Source organism: Rhea americana, unplaced genomic scaffold (assembly GCF_003343005.1).
Source record: "Rhea americana isolate MKP2758 unplaced genomic scaffold, rheAme1 scaffold_25, whole genome shotgun sequence".
NCBI lineage: Eukaryota > Metazoa > Chordata > Aves > Rheiformes > Rheidae > Rhea > Rhea americana.
The window spans coordinates 691,436-716,860 of NW_028186368.1; the positions used below are offsets into that span (position 1 = coordinate 691,436).

At 41.3% G+C, this 25,425-nt stretch overlaps 1 protein-coding gene across 1 annotated transcript in view; it reads right to left on the minus strand.

The window, feature by feature from the left end:
- Window positions 1-24,398, minus strand: part of LOC146594748 (uncharacterized) — an 85,655-nt gene extending 61,257 nt beyond the window's left edge. The window contains exons 1-13 of the mRNA XM_085306959.1: window positions 24,262-24,398; window positions 20,825-20,897; window positions 20,372-20,482; window positions 19,693-19,806; window positions 17,466-17,660; window positions 16,663-16,831; window positions 13,316-13,473; window positions 12,137-12,289; window positions 11,727-11,828; window positions 8,188-8,352; window positions 3,163-3,272; window positions 2,775-2,910; window positions 2,472-2,675 (exon numbers count right to left, since the gene is read on the minus strand). Coding sequence (XP_085163085.1) covers window positions 2,472-2,675; window positions 2,775-2,910; window positions 3,163-3,272; window positions 8,188-8,352; window positions 11,727-11,828; window positions 12,137-12,289; window positions 13,316-13,473; window positions 16,663-16,831; window positions 17,466-17,660; window positions 19,693-19,806; window positions 20,372-20,482; window positions 20,825-20,897; window positions 24,262-24,398 — 1,827 coding nt within the window. The remainder of the gene's footprint in view (window positions 1-2,471; window positions 2,676-2,774; window positions 2,911-3,162; window positions 3,273-8,187; window positions 8,353-11,726; window positions 11,829-12,136; window positions 12,290-13,315; window positions 13,474-16,662; window positions 16,832-17,465; window positions 17,661-19,692; window positions 19,807-20,371; window positions 20,483-20,824; window positions 20,898-24,261) is intronic.
- Window positions 24,399-25,425: the final 1,027 nt, after the last annotated feature.

Below are 25,425 nucleotides of genomic sequence, written 5' to 3' on the forward strand. Positions count from 1 at the left end.
ATAAGTGAGCAAATATTGGGCTGACTTCATTATAACAGGCAGAAGAGGTTTTCTTCTGTTTTAGTTTTAATCAYTGTCATGGTAAATATTCATTGAAATGCCTCCACTTGCAACCTCTTGAATTTTTAGTGATTCCTGCTCTATCCCTTTCCTAGAGTGCTCAAAAATAGACTACTACATTCTTCAGAAGCAGCATAATAATGATTACAAAATTGGAGATTTATAAAATAAAGCCAAAAAGAAGTGAAAACTATCTCCCCATAGTGTTTGTTTTGGGAACCATGTTTTAAAGAGACTCTTCAAATCTTCTAAGTACCATGAATGCCCACAAAAAATGTTAATATCCACAGTTACGTGTTTATACAAACAAATCAAGCAMCTAGATACTACATGCCATTTTACTTGCCTCCAAGTTTTGTTTTTCCTCTTCTAGATCTGTTTACATTTATTGGGGCTTAACAAATCCCCTTTGGGTTTTAAAGCAACATTTTAAAGCAACATCTACTTTCTTCCAAGCTAAATATTAGCATGAGATAGAAAAGAGTTTAAAATTTATTTWAAAGTATTCCTTGGCTTGTAGTGCCTTCTGTCCTGAGACTGAAACTCTTCTCTGACAATCTCCATCCCAAGCAGTCCACTAGTGAGAGTGGGAAACTGGCTTATAATCTAGGATATATGTATTTATTGCTGAGCTATCACACCAGCTCATAGCTTACACTTTTGAGAGATTTGTAACACATACAATCATCCAATTTTGGACATAGACTAGGTGCTAAATCAGAGCCATATGCTCCTAGTTTACAGCACAAATCAAGAGAGGAGCTTAGATAGATCTCACTTAGCTTGCCAGGAAAATGGCTCTGTTACTGTTATACTTCTTGAGAGACGGTCTGGGCAGCGTATTAAAAAAACCATACCACATTAGAAACTGTTGTTAAGGAAATACTGATGTCCCTGCTTCCAAATACATTGCCAATTAAACTTTAATAGGATTAGTTAATATTTATCTAGGCTTTAGTTGAAGTTCAAGCTTCAGGATCCRTGTATTAGCATGGAGGAAAGCGAGGCCGTTGTGAAATAACATCTCATTGCTAGGGGCTCTCTGAAGTATTTAACAGCTAATCTCCAGATCAAAGAGTACTTAGATGGAAGGTCAGAATTGATCTTTGCATCATTTCACCCGCTTTGCAAGAGATAAAAGGGAATTAAAATAAAGATATATTACACAAAGCAACAGAATCAGAAGAAGAGTTTGTCTTCTCTCTTTCCAATGAGAGACACTTCTCATGGGAAAGGATAATATTTAAATTATTTTTTATGACTTTAAAGTTTGATGTTGTTGAGTCATCCAATTCAACATTTCCTGAATGGAAAATCCCAGTTTTCTTGTTCCAAGCATCTTTTTATTTAGGAAGTTTAAGTGGCTTGGTGTGCAAGACAAACATTGCCAGATTAGAAATAAAACTACTAGGTTACTTTAAAAATATTATCTACCCCATATCCTCCTCACATGTTTTATTTTTAAAGAATCTTAATCTTTTTTCATGTTTAGAGACAGGAAGTTTTCGGRTTGGGGAGGCAGGATTTGAAGTCTTAATGTAAGCAAAAAACGGGAGCAGGAAGCCTACTTCCCCTTTAGTTCTAGCTATAATCCTCTCATGGAGTAGTTCATGTGCTTGGTTTTGGTGTTTCTAAAGTAAAAAAGACAAGTTTTCAGTAAAAGAAAAACAAACATGAACTCATAATGTTGAAAAAAAAATGATTAATATGCTATAGTGCTTCTTCAGGATTTTTATACAAAGACTTTAGTATGACTGGTGTGTAGCAGAGCTGCAAGGAGATTTTGCAGTTCAGAAGAACAGACTTTATACCACATTAAACCACTAAAACTAGCATAATGTATTACTTCCGTTTAGTGTATTTTACAAAAAAAGCGAGGGAAACCAAAGTTTGATAAGGCTTAGGTATTTAACTAGAATTATTTTTCCAACACGTAAAGCTAAGCAGACTATTTATCCCACTTCAGCCACACATCATCATCCAAGATTAAAAACCAATAAACCCTAAACTGTACCTAAAACTAAATAATACATTTTATAAATCATTAACAGTTACTGAAACAAGTGTTTCTATCCACTGTAAAATGCCTCCTAGGGCTAGAAACCCACACTTGGTGATAATCCAAAACATACAGAAGTGCTAGCATAAGCATGGCTCTAGTCTGAAGTCACGTTTATCTGGCTGGCGTTAGGTTTCTCGGAGTTTTGCTACAGACCCCTAGCAGAGAAAGGTGTCAAGTCCACGAAGACGAGACACGTGGTCTTGAACTAAATTTCTGAGATGATTCAGCGGTCCATCAGCGTGGAGTTTGTGTGGAAGAGGCGACCAGGCTGGCAGCTGCGGGAAGCAACGTAACGCTCACTTCTGCCAACGCACACGTTTTGGAAGATTAGAGGCTATGGACACCTCACCTTGTAGTCAGCCGGTGTGTAATGAACATACGGCTGAGAACTCAGGCCACCAAAACCACCGGCGCCTCCTTTGGCAGCACTGACCCAGCAGGTATCTTCTGCGCTGGGAATTAAATTTCCAGCTTTGAAGGACAGGCCCACGGCACTGATGGTCAGGGTTCTCTCCACGGATCTGAAGTAGTTCAGGATCCCCAGGCAGACTCGCTGAAACAAACATGTAGTTGCCCTGGCAGCTGCATGACAGCTCCCTCCTTAAAATATTAACCCTGATCTATGCAGATTTTATTTCATTTTATTTTTTACCTTTAGCTCTCGGATTCTCAAGTGACGGAGGTAAAGAACTGACAAGTAGGCTCCTTTCTTCAGCACGTGCTCCTTGTTGACAGCCTCTGCTCCTGCCTCTAATCCCAGCAGCTGAAAGGCGGTTGTGTAACTATACCTTTTTTCCCAACAGGAAAAATGTAATAATTACATTATTGTTCCTCAAGGAGATTTCTAAGCCTTTCTAAAGTAAACAGTTTGGCCATGTCTGTTGTCTAAAAGGATGCTACTGCCTAGAGGATTCACTGTCATAGAAACCTACAGTATAAAATTAAAAAAAAAAAAAAAAAAAGGAGAGAGAGAGAGCGAGAGAGAGGTAAGAGAAATTCTTCTGTCAGGTTTTATAAAATATATATAAACAAATTTTTACCCTCTTTTGTTCTTCTTTCTGGAGGATCCTGGAGGCTTACTGAGGCTAGTATTTCCTACATCCTCCACACTGTGAGCCACAGCTGTGTTATCATCTTCAGTATTTAGTTCCTAGTTCCAACACACATTTTTAAAGATTGATTGGGTAAGTATGCATATGTTTTTTATTTGCCAGCTTTATATGGAAACTTTATCATAACATACACACACACACAAAAGAAAAAAAAAGGGAAAGGAATTGCCATACTGGTCAGATCCATAGTTCAGCCAGTTGTGAAATTATTATGCCATATATCACCATAATATACGATTACTTTCCAACTCTTATTATTTTATCCTTACAAAGTCCCTGGGCTTATGAAAATACAACCTCTAATTTAAGGACAAGACTAAGGGGAGGATTAGATCTTTTTCAGAACTTTTACAAAGAAATACAGAAAATTTGTTTCATCAAAAACTCAACTTAACCATGGTTAGTTAAAAATTGTCCTATTAGTTCATCCTTCTTTCTCTTTCCATGATAAAAAGAATATGACTTCTAGGCTTCAGCAGGTCATAAGCAGAGCATGGGGCAAAGTCAAAGGGTGTCAAAAAAGAAGCAACATCAGACTGTGCTGCAGAAAAGTCTTACTGCAATGTGTATACACCATCATAYGCAAGACTTGCAAACCAGTTCTTGGTTCCCACTCTCTAGGGTCTCTGTTGCAGCACTATGGCCAGTGCTGGGCATATTCAGGAAAGCTGCAGATCACTTGAAGAAAGCCTGAAGGAGGGCAACAAGGAATGATCAAAGGCCTAGAAAGCTTCATCTGTGAGGAAAGGTTGAAAAAGCAGAGTTGTCCAGTCTACAGGAGTGAACATGAAATAACAGACATGGGCTTAAATTTCARCTGGAGAAATTTAGGCTTGATAAGAGGCCAAGTTAGGGCAGTGAAGCCCTGGAACAGACTTCCCAGTGTTCTCCTAACTGTGGAGTCAGCCATGTGGAAGTTCATGAGAAGAAGTCAGGCAGACATTTGTCAGGAATGACATAGATATAGGAGGGAATAGATGACCTTTCCAGTATTATTGTCCTTAATAATTTCCCAGTCTTAGGATTTTCTTCTATTTTTCAGTTTGTCAGAAATGTTGAGGTGTCAGAACTATTACACGAATACAATTCACAAGAGGAGGCAGCTGGCTAGAGAAGAGAGATCTAAATTACTGCTTTCGGCAAAGGAAGGACAGGCAGAACTTATCAATGATTCTGCAAGCTGACCACTGCCTGCTGTTTCTCGAGATATTTGGGAGATAGAGGATTTGGGGTTCAGACAGTGGAAAGGCTGCAGGAAAAAAGACACAATCTGTAAGAAAGCAGGCTTAATCAGTTCCGCTGCTTACTGGACAAATTGGGTTACTGTGGTTTCTTTGGAGGCAAGATGGCATTTTTATTAAACACGCAGGATATGGGAACTGAGCTCTGTGTACAGCTGCATTAGAAAGTCATAAGCTTAGCCATGTAGATTCTGCAGTCTCCATTTCCCTACCTACATACCATGAGGTTTAATTCATAAGCGTTTCCCCTTTAGAGCGCCTTCGTGTAAGGATCTGTCACAAAATAATAGCACTCATCAGAGCAGCAATGATTAGAACGATGAGATTTTCGGTCTTGTATTTAGAGAAAGGGAGTGCAATTAGTATGGTCATAAAATGCATGTACATGTTCCTCTTCCATCTTCAGCCTAAACAAAAAGTTTGCTACTTCTCGTAGCTTTGGAGCTACGTAACTACATATACGCTGACTGGCTTACTAATTTCTGCTGCTCAGAATGTATAAGGGTTGAAAGGTCTTTCCATTTTCCTAAGCAACATGTGTTAATAAAATTGGTTTTATTTAATTTTACCATGACTTACACTATGATGTCAAATTTAATCAAGATTGACCAATGAATTTAAAGGTTGTCTGTGGGGAGCTTGCAGACAGACAGCTCAGAAAATAATCCTCACGTTTTCAGGAAGCCAGTCACAAAAAAAGGAGTGAAATGCAAAAGCAAAAAAAAATYGTATCTGTTACACAAGCAGATGTGCTTGTGTGATCCTCTCAATTGTAAAGATAATAATTGTTCTGATTATTAAGCTAATATTTCAGTAACGTGCAGCTGAAATTAAGAAGTTCAAGCCAAAGTTTTCCACTTCAGCCAAGGGGAAGGCCAACATAATGTTATGTAGCTACAAGTATCTAATGAAAAATATATATTGAAAAATATCCTAAAATATCTCTTCTTCCCACTCTTCTTCTCCATACTGCAGAAGACTACTAGCAATTAGAAACATTTAATTTCTCATGCCTTCCCTCACCCTCAACACAAATATATTTTAAATTTAAAAGCCTATGGTTAACATTGTGCMATATTAAACTTTGATGTTTTTTTCCTCACTCCTTTCCAGTACATTCAGCAATGTAGTGCAAACAGTARAAGAGTAGCAATCAGGAAAATAGCTATACTTGTCTACTTTCATCTGCATCAAGGCCTCCTAACATAAATCAGGAGTTACTCCACCAACATCAATGAAAGTAAATTGGCTTTAATACCAGTGTAAATGAGAAGATCACCATCAGTCACACAACTGTGGATGTTAAGGATAGTAATTCATTAGGAGTTAAGTAATTAATTTCTGCAAACAATCAAATATATAAGAAAAACTTGTCCTCTTAACCCACTTCTCTATCCCAATTTATTCTACTACTTCATTTGAACTTGGACAGCATAAGCTGGCGTTCTTTTCAGTGTGTTAAGAGTTTTATAGCATTGATTCTGGCACTGGATTTTATGATTWTAGAAAATCCTATTAATACATCTTCACAAATTGATGCTTGTCAAATTTATCCTGTCCAAACTGAGACAACTCTGCAATGGTACACATAAAACAGGCAGATAAAACTGGGACTTGGTTGTCTGGTTTAAATTTGCAAATCGACCCAATAAATCCCCTCCAAAAGTCTTTCAGGCCAAGCAGATCTTGAAAAACTGTCAGACACTGAATTATTTACATAATCCTTGCGATAAAAAAATGATCTGTTAACTGATTTTCCCATTCTGACCTTACTCCCAACATGATCATCCTTTCTTACCCTGTCCTCATTGACTCTAAAAAAAGTTTAATGTTTTACATTTTGGAAAAACTAGGTCCYCCAAATTTTATTTAAAACAACGTAAGGTCGAACAGGACCAGCAGCATTGACTGTACATCTCTACTAAATACCAGAGTAGGTATTTGGACTGCAAGTGGGATGAAGCATTTCCACTTTAAATTTCCACTTAAAAAGGAAACAGAAAATGCTGTCTGAAAAAGGCCAGTGAAATGAGGAAAAAACAGAGATGTTACATTTTTAGATAACAGCTGTTTTTTTTATTTTAAAAACACTGAGACCTAGATAGTGCTTTTCTTGTGGAAGATCTAATTCTAGTCTTACTACACCATCACAATGAGACTGGTTTCAAATTTTGATTTTTAATTTCCCTAATTCTGCTGGAATCAGTCATGTAGTCTATGTTGTCCTCAAATACCTGCTCATTCCTAGTCATGGACTCAGTTCACTTGAGAAAAGATTGTACAGTGCAATCATCATCTTTTTTTTTAATTAATCATCATATAGTTTACTTGAGTCGACCCATTTTTTTTTCCTGAAGTTTTCATTAARTAATCAAATATTTCCTGTATCCTGGGTGAAAGTTAGCCTGAGGTAAGAAAAATTGCACATTTTTACAGGTGGGAGCCTTTCCTGCTAGAAAATGTTCTATTGGTTTATACTGAGCTGGTATCAGTCTTGAAGTAGATTAATCATCAGGAAAGAGGGAATGAGGAGAGATGAGGACAGATTAAATGATGTTTTTCTCTCTGTTCCCTTTTCCCTGCTCTAGTATCACTGCAGCCCTGCTTGGTCCTGGCCAAGGGCAGGGACACAGGACCTTCTTATTAACATTTTGGCTGCATCTATTCATATTACCAGAGGCCTTTCCTCTTTAAAAAGCAACAGGGAAGCAAAAAAACAGTATTCAGTCCGCTCTTAGCCTGCCATTAGGGCCCCCTCTCTCAGGCAGCCTGGCATTGGTACCATAAGCCAAAYGAAGCATCCAGTTCCAGACACAGGACATTCTGGGATTACAACGTTCTGCGCATAAGACTTTCTTATTCCTTAAAACAGCAGCTGTGAACAGTTTCTGAATTAGAAGGATGATAAAGAAATAGGTAATGAAAGTCCATCTCCATCAGAAGAGTGCCTTCAAATTCAAAAGATTTATCACAGAGCTTGAATTTGCCAGGGAGGGGATCTCACAGTCTCTGCAAATCCCTCAGCTACCAGAGAGACAGCCCTGACTTCTCATTCACTACCCTGTTAGTTAAGCCATTCGCTTTGTTCCTTCTCCTCTCAGAACTTTAAAGACCTCTCAGATCTTCTGCTCTCACAGTTACTGAATCTTCTCAAAGCCATGCCCACAAATTCCACTTCCTCCTTTGAAAAGAGGAACTTGCTGTCACATGTGCCTGTGTAAAAAGCAAGATACCTTCTGCCAAATTCACAGAATTTGAATTGTGAACTGTTAGGTGGCCTCCAGTAACCAAGCCACGCTGCGATCCCTCCTCCCCTCTGCTCCACACATAGTACCCCGACACCACACTCTGCAGTAAATACCAGAGTATTTACACTTCTATTTCCTGCAGCCAAATCTATACCCCGGTCCTACTACAGAAAGGTTTGCGTGTTGTTCTGGGGGTTGGTGCGAGCTCACTCTGCTTGTGCTATGASTCGTGAGCCCCAGGGAGGAGAGGGCGTCGTGTGAGGCAGCTTGGATGCAGAACTGTACACTGCAGCTCGGCTGATCCTGGTTAGCTCCCACATGCAGCAACAGAGGAGACTGAATTTTGGAAAAGGAGAACRCTGGAATCCAAACAGAAATCTGTTAAAGGAGCCCTCTATCAGAACTGAAAATACTTGTTAAACATGTCAGTTGGCCATTGCTCGTCATTTCCCCCCTCCAGGTACCTGCTGGAGCTTGCCAAGGGCATAGATTCTCTTCCAAATATGATCATAGCTGTGTTGTCCTGAGGCATGAGAAGAGGTTGCACAACTTGATGACACAGGATGTGGTTCAAGCACCGCTGCCGCATGCTCCTGGAGAACCTCCATCACCCTCTCCACATCTGAGACCTAGTTTAAAAGCACATCAAATGCAGAGGAAAGATTCATAAGGCGACCAAGTCAGCTCGCTACCCCACCTCACAGCAAGCCAGCGTCAAGTCTAGAGAATTTAGTAAAGGAGGGCAGCACTGCTTGCTACTCCTTCTACTTTACATAGATAAGCTGTYTGCTGCCCGATCCCCAAGGCAAAAATGTAGCAATGGATTTCATTATCACAGAGGTTATGTAGCAGACGGTCCACGATACGAAAGCATCACTTTTTTCTAAGATGTACGGAGGGCTGTGACTACTAGGTAGTTCCTCTCTCCTTTCCGCTTAGCCCTCACCCTTRCAGAGGTGTACATATTTCCTGACCAAAACCAAAAATACCAAATTTGCTGAGTAACCCATTATGGAAAAAGCCTGGTGGAGGATTTTTTTTTTCACTGTCTCAGTGAGCTGCAAAGCCATTTGTGCTCTTGTTAGTGGTGATGATGGCTTTTGCCTAAGGTTTTCAGGAAAATTATGTGCTCTGGCAAGATTTGAAAGAATGGTTTCTTTGTGAAATAACTGGCATAGGGAAAAGGTCTGAAAATTGAGCTCATAAAAGCAAGCTTATTTCAGCCCTAAATAAAGAAAAACTATAGTGAATTCCTAATCTTTTTGTTTCTTAAGAGAATATCATCAAAATGAAATCCATTCAATTCTTTAAAATGCTGTAAAGCCACCTTTGGCTGCAAAGTCTGCACATCTACTTTCTGATTTATGCATTTTTTTCTAAATCTCTCTTAAATGCTCCATGAGAGACCCATGGAAGAAAGTAGTGGATTTTAAATGGGAACCAGGGAGACTATACAGAGAGCACTGCCMAAAAACAGGCTAACCAAAATCCATAGCAATACAAAAGTAGTTTAAAAAACCTACCTAATCTTGCACTTTCTTTTCTTTAATTGTTACTYGTATCTAAAATATGATTTAAAGAGCATAGTCATGCTTTAGTGATTATTAGCATCAATAATATTCTTTTGATAAAAATCCTATCATAGCATTCACAGAAATTTTAGTGGGCCTAGGACTGGGAGCTTATAGGCCTGTTCTTTACCATCTGTTTTGAAGGAAGCTGCTGAGAGGTCAAGAAAAAGCAAGCCTCACTTAACAAAGTGAATTAGACACAGGAAGAACAAATCATTCAAAAAATAACAAGAGGGTTGGGGAGTAACCAGCCTCTAACAGAAAAGCAAATTAAACATCAAACTCCATTTAAATTATTTTTTTCGTTCATTTCCTCAGCATTTTCTTTCGTTCACATTCTTTTTTGTTAGGTGTCATCACGTTCTGATCTCTTACTAAYGCCGTACTAGAACACTTGCTTTCACGAGAAGCTCTACTGTCAAGCACCTACTATATTTCTAAATGTGCCCCTTTTTTTCCTTAGAGTCATGCTTATTTTTAACACTATTAAGAGAATAAAACACAAGACCAGATGTCATTTCGGTAGATGTAATGCCACTGGCAGTGGAAAGAGGACCGGAGAAGGTGAGCAGAGGTGGGAAGCAAGCAGGCTTCATTTTCCCTTTCCCCTGGCCCTGGGTAGTTTGCTCCAGCACAAACTGATTTTCTTCTTGACTTCAGCCCAGCAGTATCTGCTTACCAATGCTCACTTTTGTGATTTTTACCAAAGTCTGCTTCAGGTGCAGGCAAAGCAAGTAGTGCCTGAAGTGGAGGAAGGCAGTGGATGAGGTCCCAAGCAAGGGATGCATCGCTGCAGGCAGTTCACGGCTTCAGCACGGAGAGAGCTCTGCCCCGCTGAGCCGGYACTGTCTGTTTCTGCTGGTCTCCAAGCTCTCTCACATTGCTTTGGTTGCTTTTTTTTGACACCCCGGCACACCCTGGGGAAGATGGCAGCCTGCAAGGGTGCCGAAACAAGCCTTAGCCTCCACTCAGACCTGTACATAGCATTATTAGGGGCTCTACAACAAGCCTGCCACCCCCTTCCTACATGCCTTGGCTCTTCAAGTTTGAGGATAGAGGCATTTGGATGGACTGCCTTAGGGAAAGGAGACCAAGGACTTTCCTGGGGAAAGGAGACCAAGGAATCAGATGGCATTTCAGGGCTAAAACAGAAAAAAAAATTAACAGAGGCTGGAAGCAGGCTTTAGGCTGCCCTGGCATACCTGAGACCATCTCAATACTGAGGCAAGGAACAGCCACYTCACCAAGGACTTCTCCTTTCGCCAGGAATGCGATTGCTGACAGTAGAGGGGCACAACTCCTTCACAGCTTCAGGAGGACGGGGTGGGGGCAATCGTTCTAGTTCTGTATAAAGCTGCAAGCTGACCTACAAAGTGGTGTTGTTACCCATGGTGTTTCAGACCTCACCAGGAGAATGAGGGTGAGTAATCTCACCATTTGATTGACAGGTAAGTTTTGCTGGCTGAGATATTTATATGGCCCCAATCCTACACCATCTGCAGTGTATTAACTCTCCTCACCCTTCAAGAGGCAAAAAACTCCTGTTACCCCAGTTTTACAAACGAGGATGCCAGACCGGCTAAAATTTCACAGGAAAAATGTGGTGGAACCCCAGTACACCCCGGCAAGCTATCACACCCTGCAGTTCATCCACGTATCTGTCACAGGTATGAACGCACAGAGGTTACTGGGCATACGCAAGTCGGCTCTACAGGGTACATTCAGAAAACACGATGCAATTGGGATATRTGAATACTACATTTTACAGCTGACCATGCAGAGCAAGGAAAAAGTGCCTCAGACTCTCTGTGGATGCAAAGCAGGCCTGATGGGTGAATGCACGTTGCCATTTGTCCAAAGACGCTGGACAGCAGACAGCCCGGGTCGAGCTGGGCTAGACTGCAGAACATGCCACAAACGCCGTCTATCACCAGAATCAAGAGAACTTGTAAAACCAGAGGGAAATTCAGACACAATCAGTTACCTCTCCCTGAGGCACAGGCAGTTTATACTGTGCCTTCCTGAGTTTTGGATTTGTGCTTCACTTTTGGAGCATCTCATCTTGTCTTTTCACTACGGATTTGAATCTGGTCACATTAAGAAGAGCTGTTCTAAGCAATTCCTTTGACACCAAATATAAGACAGACAAACTCCAGGGTGGAATCTCATCTGACTTAGATGAACCTCAGAGTCTTTGAATATGTATGCAAGTATTTGAGCTGCCTTATAAAACCTTTGAAGTTTTGTAGCCCTAAAATGGGTTGAGAAAGAGAGGGAAAAACTCCTTCTAACACCTCACTAAGGGACTTTAATGAATTCAGGCATATACATATGATACCTAAGCCTGAGGCAACCTTTCTCCAGGCATTTCAATTTCCCTGAAAATGTCCAATAAATAAAGAGCAATATTTTTAAATTAGAAGTTATATTACCTCTGCAAATTTTGAGTGAAGGTCCATCAGCTTATCCACTTTTTTCTGTTGTTTCAGTTTTATCAAAAGTTTTTGCTGCCAGGGATCTGCTTTAGGCTTAATCTGGTTGATATAAAAGTAATAAAAAARTTTATGATTATCTCTGCCTGTTTATTGTATGGGAGGCAACATTTAGTAGGRAAAGTAGAATATATTCACTTTCACTATTTTCAACACATACAAAAAAATGGCTCTTGACTATATAACACAATAGTAGTTAGATAAGCCCTGAACTATACAAGAACCATCACTGTGTGCTTCTCAAAAGATGTATTTTAGAATTTAATTGCTGACACGTATGTTGGTACACTCTGAAGAGTAGTTATGATTTTTTACTAACACAACCAAAAAAGGGAAAATCCTCAATTTACCCTTAAGAAAGGAATCCAGTTGGCTGTTTTTTTCAAAGCCCTAGTTGGATCTAACATGCCCCAGTTTTCTGATCTAGAAACCTCTGTATCATAAACAGGAAATGTCCTCATTGTCTGCTGTTTGCAGAAGATGCTTCTAAATTTTTGGACAACCTAAAGCATAAAAGGAGAAGGTAGTGTTATAAATTTCACAAGCAGGACATTAAATCCCAGAACAAAGTAATAACACACATTACCAGTTTGGAGAGAGAGAGAGAGAAAAAATAAAAAAAAAAAAAAAAAAAAAAAAAAGGCAAGTCATAAAATGAAAAAGGGCACATTCTGATCCTATGTTGCCTTTCCAGCAGACACAATAAAACTCCCTGCTGTTAGCTCTGGAGCCTCCAAAGATATGACTAGGATTTCCAGAAACACTGGGAAGGGGAAATTTATTMCTGCCAGCTTTGACAAGAATAGCATTAGCCTCAAGCAAGTTCTTTGAAAAGCCTACGGAACAACTCAAGTCTCAAAAACTTTGTCCTTTGCAGCTCAACCACCCAATCAAATAAAAGGCACGATTTGTAAGATAAGGCATATATTCAAAAGCACTGTGTTGCTGATRTTTGCCTTCTATGTAACTCTTTTGCACCCTGAACACAGGACGAAGATTTTTGATTGGTTTTGCCTTTGAAGTCGGGTAAGTGACGAAAAAATAAGCTGTTTTGCTGATAACCCCTGAACTGCAGAGGCTTGGCGAGGTCCTTGGCAATGGTGTGTAGAAGGCCGACCTCTAGTGGAAATACCACAGGTTTGTGACACGCAGTGACACAAGGGCAGGAAAACTCGAGAAACGCACCCAAAAGGTGTGAGCGAGAGCTGGGAGAATAAAGACGYGGACTCAGAGCAACGATGTTAAAAGTCTGAGCAGTTGCTAGAGCTTAGTGGAAGCAATCCAGCCCTTTCTGTCACGGTCATGACCAAAAATGCCCAGAATCTTATTATTATTATTTTTACACGGACCTGTAATAACTGGAATAACTTCCATTCATATATAATGGAATAACTTCCATTCATGTCTTTAAATATACGTATGTGTGTATGTATGTGTGTGTATATACACACACACATATATGATACATATATTTGTATRTATATGTATATATGTGTATATATATATCATGAGAAGTACGTTTCAGTTACCAGGGAAAAGAGCTCCATCTCATCTGCYGAATTCTTCAGATCCTTAATGTTGTAGGCGATACCAAAGTGAGCAAGCAGAAGCTGGAGCTGAGGTTTCAGCTCTTCTGTTTCAGTGCTGTGCCAGGGCAAAGTTGATCCAGCGTCCTTGAGGCAGGATTCTGCAAGAGGCAGTAATCAGACTAGCTGGAGAATGTCAACATTTTTAGCAACACGACTGTAAGCAMTACTATCAGCGCCCTTTGCTTTGCATCCACACAATGACATAATTTTCCTTTTTTGTCCTGAAGCAGAGATATGTCAAAGAATGGAACGTGACATGGAGGGGAAAATTCCACACATTCCTATGGGTTTTCTTTTATTATTTTCATTTTCTTTTACAAAAGGGTGCTCTACCAGACCCCAAAAGAGTAACAGCTGCTGCAGGTCTGTGCACCTGCATGGTTCTTGGAAGAGTGCCTGTCTTCTGGGATGGAAAGCACATCAAGYAGCAAACCTTACCGTCTGAGCAAAGAGCTGTAACTCAGGGTGTGTACAACATCCGTCTGACACACACACCTCCCAAATCTTCACACGCCGCAAGAATTTCAAGTGTGTTACTATTTTAGAGTTACCACTTCTCCTGTATCTGATACTGACATGACGCTGCTATCGCAAACTTCTGAAACAAGGGCATACAGGGCTGGCCAAACCTCGTCTGGTGTCCGTGCTAAAGAGTGTGTGTGCAACATAGCACCCTTTTTTAGAAGAACTAAAATGTTTTCTCGTCCTCCTTTACCTTGTCTCAGGGTCGCTTGAAACCTATGAAGGATATTGGTATTCCTTCATCTTTGCACAGGCAAAACTACTGTGTTCCTGCAAGTTTTRTTATCTTGTCACCTCTTTTTAAGTTCTTTGATAAGTATATTTAATCCTGGTTTTAACACAGAATCTTAGAATTCATGGTGTGCCATCATCTTTTTATACAGAAAGTTGACTTTTATTCCCATCGTTTGCCTTTTGTTTCTAAGCCAAGCTGTAACAAACAATACTTTATCTGCTACATCTTTTCCAAAGATTTTTGAAAGTCCAAACAAATATCAACTAATTCTTCATCACTCACAGTACTGATGACACATGCAAAGATCCTAATGGTAAATTACAGTTTTCTAAAGTTCAGCAAAACTCGTGGAGTTTGGTGGAGCTACATGTAATCCAATTTATTATCTCAGTGTTTCAGCAGTAAAGGGCCATTTGCGCTGCTTTGCTTCATCATTGTTTCTAATGTCTTGCTTAATCATTTTGTTGTTCCATCTRCAAAGCCCAGATCCAGACAGATGAGAGAAGCTTATGATGTTAATATGATACTGTACACAACTACTAGATAACTACATACTGAAGATCAAGACGMGCTACATCACTTCTGAGTTGCTTTTTAATACCAGTAAGGGTCTATTCCCTTGCAAAAAGAATGGCCCAGATGAACTCTGTTACACATTGCAGGTTACAAAATAAGGGCCTTGTAGACACAGAGGAGAGTGCTGAAATTCACAGGACACCACACAGGGAGAGAGAGAGGGGAAAAAAAGGGGGTATTGTAAAAGATATGTAAGATATATTCTAATACTTGTGATTGATTTTCTATAATCAGCTGTAAAATCAGCTCCAACACCATGCTCTTGCCTCTCCTTCAAACAGGCAGTCTTAATTATACAAACTTCTACCAAGAAATGTCCCACTGATGGTGCTCAGCTCCCCTTGGAGCAGCAAYAGTGCAGGACTGACAGGCAGCGTGGCCAGGAGAAACATGGCTGGTGTCTCTCCACCAGAGACAGAGAGGCAGGGACCAATCCTAGCAGGTGTCCGTCAGTCTTTAGTGCTGTGGCAGGCAGCAGGGCTAGACGAGTTCCTGACCTGCTAGCAACTTGCCTGAATCAGCACGGAGCAAATGCCGGGAACTACAGGAAGGAATAAGGCTTTTGAGATCCCGGTGAATGCAGCACGTGCCACAGCTCGGGCTCCAGCTGCTGCCCTCCCTGGTCGAACGTTCAGCCTCTTTGGTGGGAAAGGCTCTGCAGGGCCAGTTGCGTGGAGGGGACGTAATGCAGACCTTCCGTGCCTTTCCTTCAGGTCTTGTGCCTTTCTCCTTACGTTATCAGACCATTGTACCTGGGGGCACTGGTCATCTCTTCCTCTCCTGCACTCTTCACACGAGAGGCGCAGCCTGTCCGAGCGGCTTCGTTTGRGCACCCTGTGCCTTAGGGCTGGTAGCACTACATGCACAGGGCAGTGCTGCCATTTCTCCCTGCCATGCCCACATCTGGGACCTTCTTTGGGCCTGGGGTGGGAAGAAGGGCTGTGTCAGCAGAGCCRGGGCTGATGCAGGGAGGGCACCATCAGCTAAGGCTTAAAGGCCCCTTATCTGTCTGTGGTACATCTGTGCCTTCTTTATCACTGCTCTCCATTTCTTCTCCTACTACGGTGTTCCCAATCAATCGTCACCTCCAGGGCAGTGCCACTCCAGGCCAGGGTTGTGCCCTGCTCCCCCRTGCTAGAAGCTTTCAACAGAGAAAGGGAACAAGGAGAGCAAGYCACAATCCCCTCCGATTCCTCCATCCTGGGCAGCCCACTTTCCGACTGCAAGGAGGAGGCATGACACCCTGCCTGTCCCCAGGAGAGAGGCAGGAAGCGTATCTTCTAGAGACAAGCCTGTGGGCTCCTACGGTTCAGGCACAGTAAGAACAGTGTGGAAAAAGCACAGATTAAATCTTAGAATTCAGCACTTTGGGACAAGGCTACTGCCTTGCTTGATGAAGTGCCACTCGTGGGTAACTCTACGTAAGCAACGTCACTTCCTCCCTTCCTCCAGAAGAAAAGGGAACACACAGAGATTTTTCTAGAGATTCATTTTTAAAGAGGCAAAGTGTCTGTCTAGAGACAGGGCACTCACAGAAATATTTTAAATAATATTTTTTTCAGAAATTTGGGAGGGTGAATTTCAGGGTTTGGTGTAATCAAAACAACATCCTGGAATTTCTATCAACTTGATCCCACGCATGTTCTTCTAAACTGACTCTTTCTGCAGCCCTGTGCACAGACAACAAAGCCGAACTACTCGAACATGAACCTTTCTAAGGCCGCTGGAGCCACCACTGACAATTCAGATCTCCATGCTCTGCAATTTGGGCAACCCCTTTTCCAGGCGTCTCACTGATTTTAAAAACCACATGCCAAATTTCTCAAGCATACAAACCAAGGATGGCATCAGCACTCCCCAAATTTGCATTGTTGACCATTCTCAGAGAATATATATCAATAAATGCATTATCTGTAGGACTTGCAATTTTTGAAGAAGGTTGATCGTTTCTCACCACTTCCATTTCTTTCTAAAACTCTGGAGCAGAAAGAGAGATTAATGTTAAAAATACCTGAATTCTTGTCAAGAGCATTTCTTAATATGTCCCAGTTGTACTGAACCACATCTGGACATTTCTCACTAGACACATTCATTCCATGAGAAATGGGCAAATGCTGGAGCACCTGGAGTTAAAAACATATCCATCATTATTCTAAGTTACTTATAAGTTATATAGACAATTTAGTTGGAAATTTAGTAATAAAATAAAACACAAAAGAGAAAAAAAACATAGTTAATGCGTTGTTTGGTCACTGTGAGTTACTTTTAGCACTCATACAATAAAATCTTTACAGAAACAAGGTAAAATAAGGAAGTATTCAGATTTGTATTGAGAATGTGGTACATTCTTGAGCAAATAAATGCTCCTCAAGTCTACAAGCAGACTGTTCACTGAGATGACTCAGTCCATTGACAGGGCCCTGCTACATGAAAACATCATCGTAGTAGTAATATGGAAGAAAAGTCTCCCCAGGCTTCCTCCTTCTCGTTCTAGGTCGCCTCAAACCAAGCAGCCCYGCACCGTCTACCCTGCTCCAGGAGATTCATTGCTCCACTTACTGCAGTGGCACAGCCGAATCTAGCAATTTCCTTTCTAGCAAAGCCAGTCCACAAACAGAATCAAATGGCACRTGTATGCCCCTAGTTCAGGGCCTTCAAGCTTTTAGACTACTTTTACATCTTCCTGGGTTTGTTTTTCCCCCCACAAGACCTGAAGGTTGCRTAACTACACTTCACCATTCAAACTGCTCATCTTACCTGAAGGAAACGGTGAATGCCCTTCACAGAGTGCAAGTGAGACACCAGCCACTGGCTGTAAATCATCAGATCTTCCTGGGTCACTACATCCACTGRATTTTTCTTTCCTGTCAGGAACTTCTCCCTTGCAGCTGAAAGTCTTGCAGCCCTCTGAACTGCATCGTTGTATTCCTCCATGATATGACTAATTCGCTTCTGCTTATGTTTACAAAAGAGAAACCGTCATTTCTGCATTTGTGTGTTTTTGCCTCTTACTAGCTAGAAGGCCATTGCATTCCCACTGCGTATGCARTCGTGGTCTGAGAGCATGACCTCAAAGGTTTATTGCCTTCCTATACAGATAGAGTTGGGAATGGAGTACGAATGGTRTTTCCAACCTAGTGAGGAAAAGCGAGTTTCAGTCTTGGTAATGATTCTCTCTGAGCAACTAATGCTGACCATCAGCAGACAGCTGAGAATATACTCAGCCACCGAAGTGTGAACACAGACAGATTAGTAATAAAGTTTAAGAACATGTAGTCATCCTTTAACATGTTTTCTACATCTAAATAGGCCAGACACTTCAAGCAGCACTGGCAAAAAATGAGACCTTTCACATAAAAACTCAATAAGCTCCTTTAAGAATGAAATAACTGAATAATGAATGAATAAATTTTCTTTAATAAAATACGTCTTATTAGTGTTGTTAGAGAACTTTATTTTAGGGATCAAGACCAGCAGCTTCAGCTCACCTGGAACTATTCAGAGCCAGTCTGGAACGGGTCAGGAAGTGAAAATACGATTTTACTGTTTTCCACTCAACATTCTACCCCTCCCCTTTTTTATTTTTGAAAATAACTCTAATGGCAAAATTAGTTATGTAAGTCATTTACTGTTACAGTTTACCAGTTCATATTATTTTTAAAAGCCCTCAGTTTGCTAAGACTGTTGGAAAACCCTTGCACAGGAGTCACACTGACATCCAGCTCTTGTTCTGCCAAAATTGGGTCTTCAGCCATGGAAGAGTTTCAGGGCCAGTGTGCCCAGCAGGAAGAGGTTTTTTGCTGGTTGGCAGATGGAACAAGAGGATTTTTAACTTCCCAACCATGACATGAGCTCCCAGAGCAGGACAGTTCTCTGCACTTTGCCAGGGCTGGGAGCCCAGACCCGCGGCAGCAGCAGTGAGCAAGGGGCAACACCATTTCTACCTCCCTTGTGGAGAGGGCCTTTGGCCCTTTTGGGGCTTCCAGCAGTAGTGCTAATGGCACGTGATCTGGATAACCACGGACATAAAAGTTTGCTACCTTCCCTGCTGGAGTCACAGAAATCAGCCTTCTCTCTCTCCTGGTCTCAAATCATACCTTACTCACATTGCAAGTGACTCTTCTGTTTCTTAATATTAAACTCATATGGGAAGGTGGTGGAGCTCTTTACCATCTTCACTACCAAGCTCTACCACTATGATTCCCTGCAACTACAGCCAAGAGAAAACTCAGAAACAATTATTCAAAAGATTTTTGAAAATACCAGTACAATCATATGTGGTAGGAAAAAAAATGATATGTACAATACAGACGAATGGAAGATTTAATACAAATTTCCTTCAAAAAATAGGAATAATACTTCTAAAGGAGAATATTCACATAATGGCAAGACCGAATTGAAGCTATAATGCTTGAAATTTTACTGTGCCTGACTGAAAAAAACCTTCACTTTCACCTGTAAGAGAGCTCAGTTTATTTGCTGCCAAAGCTGCCTATCCTACAAAATTACAGTCATTGAACTAAGCAAAATGACTGCCGTAATGTTTGAAATACAATAAATGAGAACAATTAAAGCGGGAATTAAAAAAAAAAAAAAAACCTTCATCTTCCTGAACTGGACTTGAGATGTTGCTTGGTTGCAAGTGCTTATATTTTAAAATAAACCATAACAATTGCAGTTAAACGGAGTTACATGCCTATTACAGACAGAATACCTGTGTTCTGCACTACCAGGGAGAGGATAGGGACATGATATTCTAAGCAAGTATTGCATTGCTTGAAACTATATAAAGCATCTTCAGATGCTACAGTAACACTTACCAAAATCCAAAAGTTTCAGAGTTTTATAAATTATCCTTAATGTTAATAGCTTTATTTAGCTGGAAAAAGGTCAATGCTAACTTTTTTTTTTTTTTTTTTTTTTTTTAATGAATGGATACTGTGCTAAATATGCATGTGCTAGATCCTAGTTTTTTGGTTCCTACCTGATAGAGAGGATAAAGTTGTTCGATAACACTGCTGTGTGTACAAAATCTCTTCCATCTAAGCATGTGCAAATATTTACACTGGACTAGCTGAGTAATTCTGTCTGTAAAAAACTTGAATAAAATCAGACATAACCAACACACCATACATTAGTAAACAACAGCATTTTGAAATTATATGAAACAAGCAGTGTATAGTCATCATTACAATCAGAGAATAACACCAAAATGATTATCAGTCACTAAAGTCCAACACACTATTTTATTTATCCATTTACTTCCTTAAAGTTGTCCCAGTGAACAAAGCATTATTACAGGAATGGAAAAAGCAGTTTAATATGAGGAAAATAGCAGAATCCAGCCTGCCAGACCTAGAAACTTGAAATTCATTTAAAAAATGAAAATAARAGTAACCCACAGAACGAATCAAAAGCTTCAGAGGAAATGAAGAGTATTGATCGAATGTATCTTATCTGGCTTGGATTCCTGTTCTTTAAGCAAGCAGAAGTGTCACAGAATTTTTCACATCATCSAAGAAAGCACTTTAAACTGAAAGCACTGTTGCTGTCATGACCGCCTTCGGGGAAGATTTTTCACGTCATTCTGCTTTTAAAATCTTACCACAACCTGCCAAGCTAAAGCAGACCTCCTGAAACTTTGTGGCAAATCGAAATACTACCTGGTGCAGCAGCAGAGGCACGTTTGCTGCTGTATACTCCCTCCTCAGGCAGCTCTCTAACTCCCTCTGCATGACATCAGCCTGAATGACGAGAGGTTTTGCCTCCGTCACCTGCAAACAGAATAGCTACATGTTGAATAGATCTTTCAAGGATATCATTTTAAAAAAATTGTAAAAAGAAGGAAAAAAATATTTAGGCTTTGAATTTAAGTGGGAGTAGTCACGTAAACAGAAGCCGCACAGCCGGGCCCACATTACTGGTATCGCAAGAACAATTTTATCCAAATAAAAGAAAGGCTATTTTGTTTWACTAATGTGCAAACTACATTATGACCCTGCCCACTCTGTCCTTACTGGCTCTTCTCCACCCTAAAAACATATCACTTTCTCTGRTTTTAATTTTCATTTATTACTTGGTGATGAGAATTTTAAGTTAATATATTCTTCAGCTACCTGTAAGGCTTTCTTCAGTATTATCTCCCTTTCTTTTCTGAAATAAGATGCATCCTTTGGAATTGGAACAGAACTGCAGGAAAAAAAAATGTTCGATGGGATGTTACAGACAATTTGATATTAGCAAGCACTTGACAGGACCAATACAATTCAAATGGTAAAGTCAACAGTAAACAAAGTCAATGCTGTGAAAAATCTATAATAAAGTAGCATTCKTTTATTTAATTAGAAGACATCTTTCTGGCAACATTTTAAGGCACAGACTGATTTCTTCCACCTCCATTTTTTAGCCAAAGCCTTTAAAAAGACCGCCTGGATGCCTGCCAATTTGAATGGCAAATATTACAAACCTTAATTATGTAGTGGAATGCTTTGATAATCATCCTTCACAACTTGTTGAACTTCCTTTCTAATATGCCTGAATCACAAAAGGAGGAGATGAGAAAACTTCTGGAGGAAATCTACTTAATTTTTACACATCAATACACTTACAGCAAGAGTATGTTGTAAAAAATTTTTATTTAACTGAATACAATGAATGTATGCAAATTAAATACATAGGTGAGAACTGGACCCTTAAAAAGGGGCTTCTGAATTTTATTCAGAATGACACAAGGGAAACTGCACTGGAGCACTTCATAACCCTAAAAAGTTAAGACTGGAAGAGATTTTTTTTGTGAGCGTCTAGCACTCCCACTGCTCTAAGGCAGGAAAAATAAATTTTATTCCATATACGTATTTGTCTAATCTGCTCTTGAAGACCTCAAATTATGGATGGTCAACAATCTCCCAGACTAGACAAAACATCAGTGTTTAATTAATACTGTCTTGAAAAGCTCTTCTGCATTTGAACTTTAGCCCGTTATTTTGTGTCCTACTCGTAAGTGGACACTAAGAGTTTATTTCCTCCCTCTTTACAGAAGGCTCCCATATGTTTGAAAGCTTATAATCTAGAGAAGATAGAGTGGAGGCGTACGACCAGCTCCTTTCATCTTTTCAAGTCTCCTGCTCAAGCTTTATTAAGCTCTGTTTCCCTCCAGATATTCTCCAGGTGGTCTCCAGGTTTGGCATCTTGCCAAAACTGGCTGTGCTGCCATCGCTGCCATCTCACTGCTGCCGAGCAAAGTACGAGCAGCTGCCTTACACGTGGCCACTCTCTTTATACACCCCGGTGTTATGTTTGAAGCTACTTCCTTGTTGGGGTGAGAAGGAAATACTTGACATTATGGAGAGATTTAATGTTTTGCTTGCAGTACACAACATAAAACAGCTTTAGCTATATTTTTTTTATATTCACTTTCATTTCAACAGTAGCTCTGTGGCAGATGTGCAATAAAAAAAGCTGTTATTCCTGGCTCCCACGTGGGTATTCAGGTCTCCAAATTCAACAGTTATATAGACACATGACATTTGTATCATGACCTCCCCATGAAAGCACAATACAATACAGCGCTTTAATCTAATCAGAAGAAGAAAGTACACAGAATGTGGAAGAGGGGACAGGCCATTTGGGAGAATTATAGGAATGCAGCYGGAGTATGTGGAGATGCTGCGAAGAAGGCTAAGGCCCAGCTGGAATTGAGTCTGGCAAGGGATGTCAAGGAGAACAGGAAGGGCTTCTTCAAATACATCAGCAGCAAGAGGAGGACTAGGGAAAACGTGGGCCTGCTAGTGAATGGGGTGAGGGCCCTGGTGACAAGGGATACAGAGAAGGCAGAATTACTGAATGCCTCCTTTGCTTCAGTCTTCACTGCTAAGGGCAGCCCTCATGAATCCTGCAGCCTGGAYGTGARGGAGAAAGTCTRGAGAAGGGAAGACTTTCCTTTGGTTGWGGAGGATAGGATTAGAGATCTTCTGGGCAGGCTGGACATCCACAAATCCATGGGCCCGGATGGGATGCACCCACGAGTACTGAGGGAGCTGGCGGATGTTGTTGCCAGGCTGCTCTCCATCATCTTTGAAAGGTCCTGGAGAACTGGAGAGGTGCCTGAGGACTGGAAGAAAGCCAGTGTCACTCCAGTCTTCAAGAAGGGCAAGAAGGAGGACCCAGRCAACTACAGGCCAGTCAGCCTCACCTCCATCCCTGGAAAGGKGATGGAACAGCTCGTTCTGGATGTAATCTCCAGGCATATGGAGGAAAAGAAGGTGATCTGGAGTAGCCAGCATGGATTCACCAAGGGGAAATCCTGCTTAACCAATCTGATAGCCTTCCAGGATGGAAAGACTGGACGGGTAGATGAGGGGAGAGCAGTGGATGTTGTGTACCTTGACTTCAGCAAGGCTTTTGACACTGTCTCCCATAACATCCTCCTAGATAAGTTCAGGAASCGTGGGCTAGACAAGTGGACAGTGAGGTGGATTGAGAACTGGCTGAAAGGCAGAGCTCAGAGGGTCRTCATCAGTGGCGTGSAGTCTAGTTGGAAGCCTGTAGCTAGTGGCGTCCCCCAGGGCTCWGTCCTGGGTCCCATCCTGTTCAACTTTTTCATCAACGACCTAGATGAAGGGACAGTGCCTCCTCAGSAAGTTTGCTGATGATACCAAGCTGGGAGGAGTGGCTGAGACACCTGAGGGCTGTGCTGCCATTCAGAGAAACCTGGACAGGCTGGAGAGCTGGGTGGAGAGGAACCTCATGAGGTTCAACAAGGGCAAGTGCAGGGTCCTGCACCTAGGGAAAAATAACCCCAGGCACCAGTACAAGCTGGGGGCYGACCTTCTGGAGAGCAGCTCTGCAGAGAAGGACCTGGGAGTGCTGGTGGATGACAAGTTGACCATGACACAGCAATGTGCCCTTGTGGCCAAGAAAGCCAATGGTCTCCTGGGGTGCATTGGGAAGAGTGTTGCCAGCAGGTCGAGKGAGGTGATCCTGCCCCCATACTCAGCCCTGGTGAGGCCTCATCTCGAGTACTGCATCCAGTTGTGGGCTCCCCAGTACAAGAGAGACATGGAGCTACTGGAGAGAGTCCAGCGTAGGGCTACGAAGATGATCAGAGGGCTGGAGCACCTGCCCTGTGAGGAACGGCTGCGAGAGCTGGGCCTCTTCAGCCTGGGGRAGAGAAGACTGAGGGGGGATCTGATCAATGTGTACAAGTACCTGAAGGGAGGSTGTCAAGGGGACRRGGACAAACTCTTTTCAGTTGTCCCRTGTGACAGGACAAGAGGCAATGGGCAGAAATTGAAGCACRGGAAGTTCYGCCTGACCGTGAGGGGGAATTTCTTCCCTGTGAGAGTGACGGAGCACTGGMMCAGGYTGCCCAGRGAGGTTGTGGAGTCTCCTTCTCTGGAGATCTTCAAGGCCCRCCTRGATGCAACCCTGTCTAACCTGCTCTAGGTGACCCTGCTGAGCAGGGACRTTGGACTAGATGATCTCCAGAGGTCCCTTCCAACCTTACTGATTCTGTGATCTGCCTCTTCCTCATTCCCCCAAAAGTCCTTGTTACCTGTATGCCCTACTTGGCGTTCCCTGGAGCACCCCGTTGTCTTCTATTTCTGCCTTCAGCTCTTCCAGCTGTGCTGCTARTTCTCTTTCCAGCTGCTGGACCCTCTCAGTAGACGAGACCGTGTACACTTCATCCATTTCTCATATTTCAGTTTGGCAGGCCAAAAGACAAAGCAGTCAGGAGGAAGTTCCTTTCTCAAGCACGAGGCRCATGCAAACTCTGGACCTGGAGAACTGTTCACATCGAAAGCACAAATCCTCATTCCTATATAGACAATGTACAGTAAGCAGCAGTTACATTTAAAAAAGTTTATTCAGCATCTCTTTTAACAATAAAAAATATTCTTTTAGAATCTGAAGCAGAACTGGGTGAAAGTGATTTTTTCCAGTTTGATTGCTAGCTTGAGAAAAACAGGGGAAAAATGGTCTTGGCCAAAAATTTTCAAGCACATCCCTCTGCACCCCACAAAAAAATGCCATCTCTTCCCTTCTACCTCCAAAGGCAAAAGATGTTAGRTAAAAAAATATGAAATTCTATGTGCTGAATAAAACATTTTACAAAAGAATTGAAACTCTCTGCTTTATTTTTTCCAAAGTAAAAAACATGGACATTCAAAATCCATTTTCTCCCCATTTCTTTCCTCTGAGGCTGCTACTTGAGGTTGACCAGAATAAGAAGGGTGAAATAATTTGCAAGTACCAGTTTTTGACAAATATTTTATCTGAAAAAAAAATCCACTAATAATAACTTGCTTTGTTCTAATGAGAAACATTTGACTTGTGAGAGCTTCTAAAGCCCAACATCTGGAATTATGCTCATTGTATTCACTTGCCAGTGAGGAATATAATCTATTAGAAAACTGGGAGTTGCCTTTTTAAGGGAAGAAGCAAGTCATTGCAGAAAGATTTGGGTTTTCTTTTGGGGAGASAGAGGGAAAGAAGGGGCAAGCTCATTTCTGATAAAACAATTTCTAATAATAATCTGCAGTTTTCCCAGTGGGCTGCAGAAACTGTTCAACAGCTGTGGGTATGTCATTTCTCCTTTTTTCTTTAATGAAAGACCAGTGAAAGCTAACAGCTATTGATCCCATCACAGGTCTGACATGACAAACATAGGAAACGGTCAAGAGGCCAAACACAGATCTTGGAGTGGGTACATCTTGGG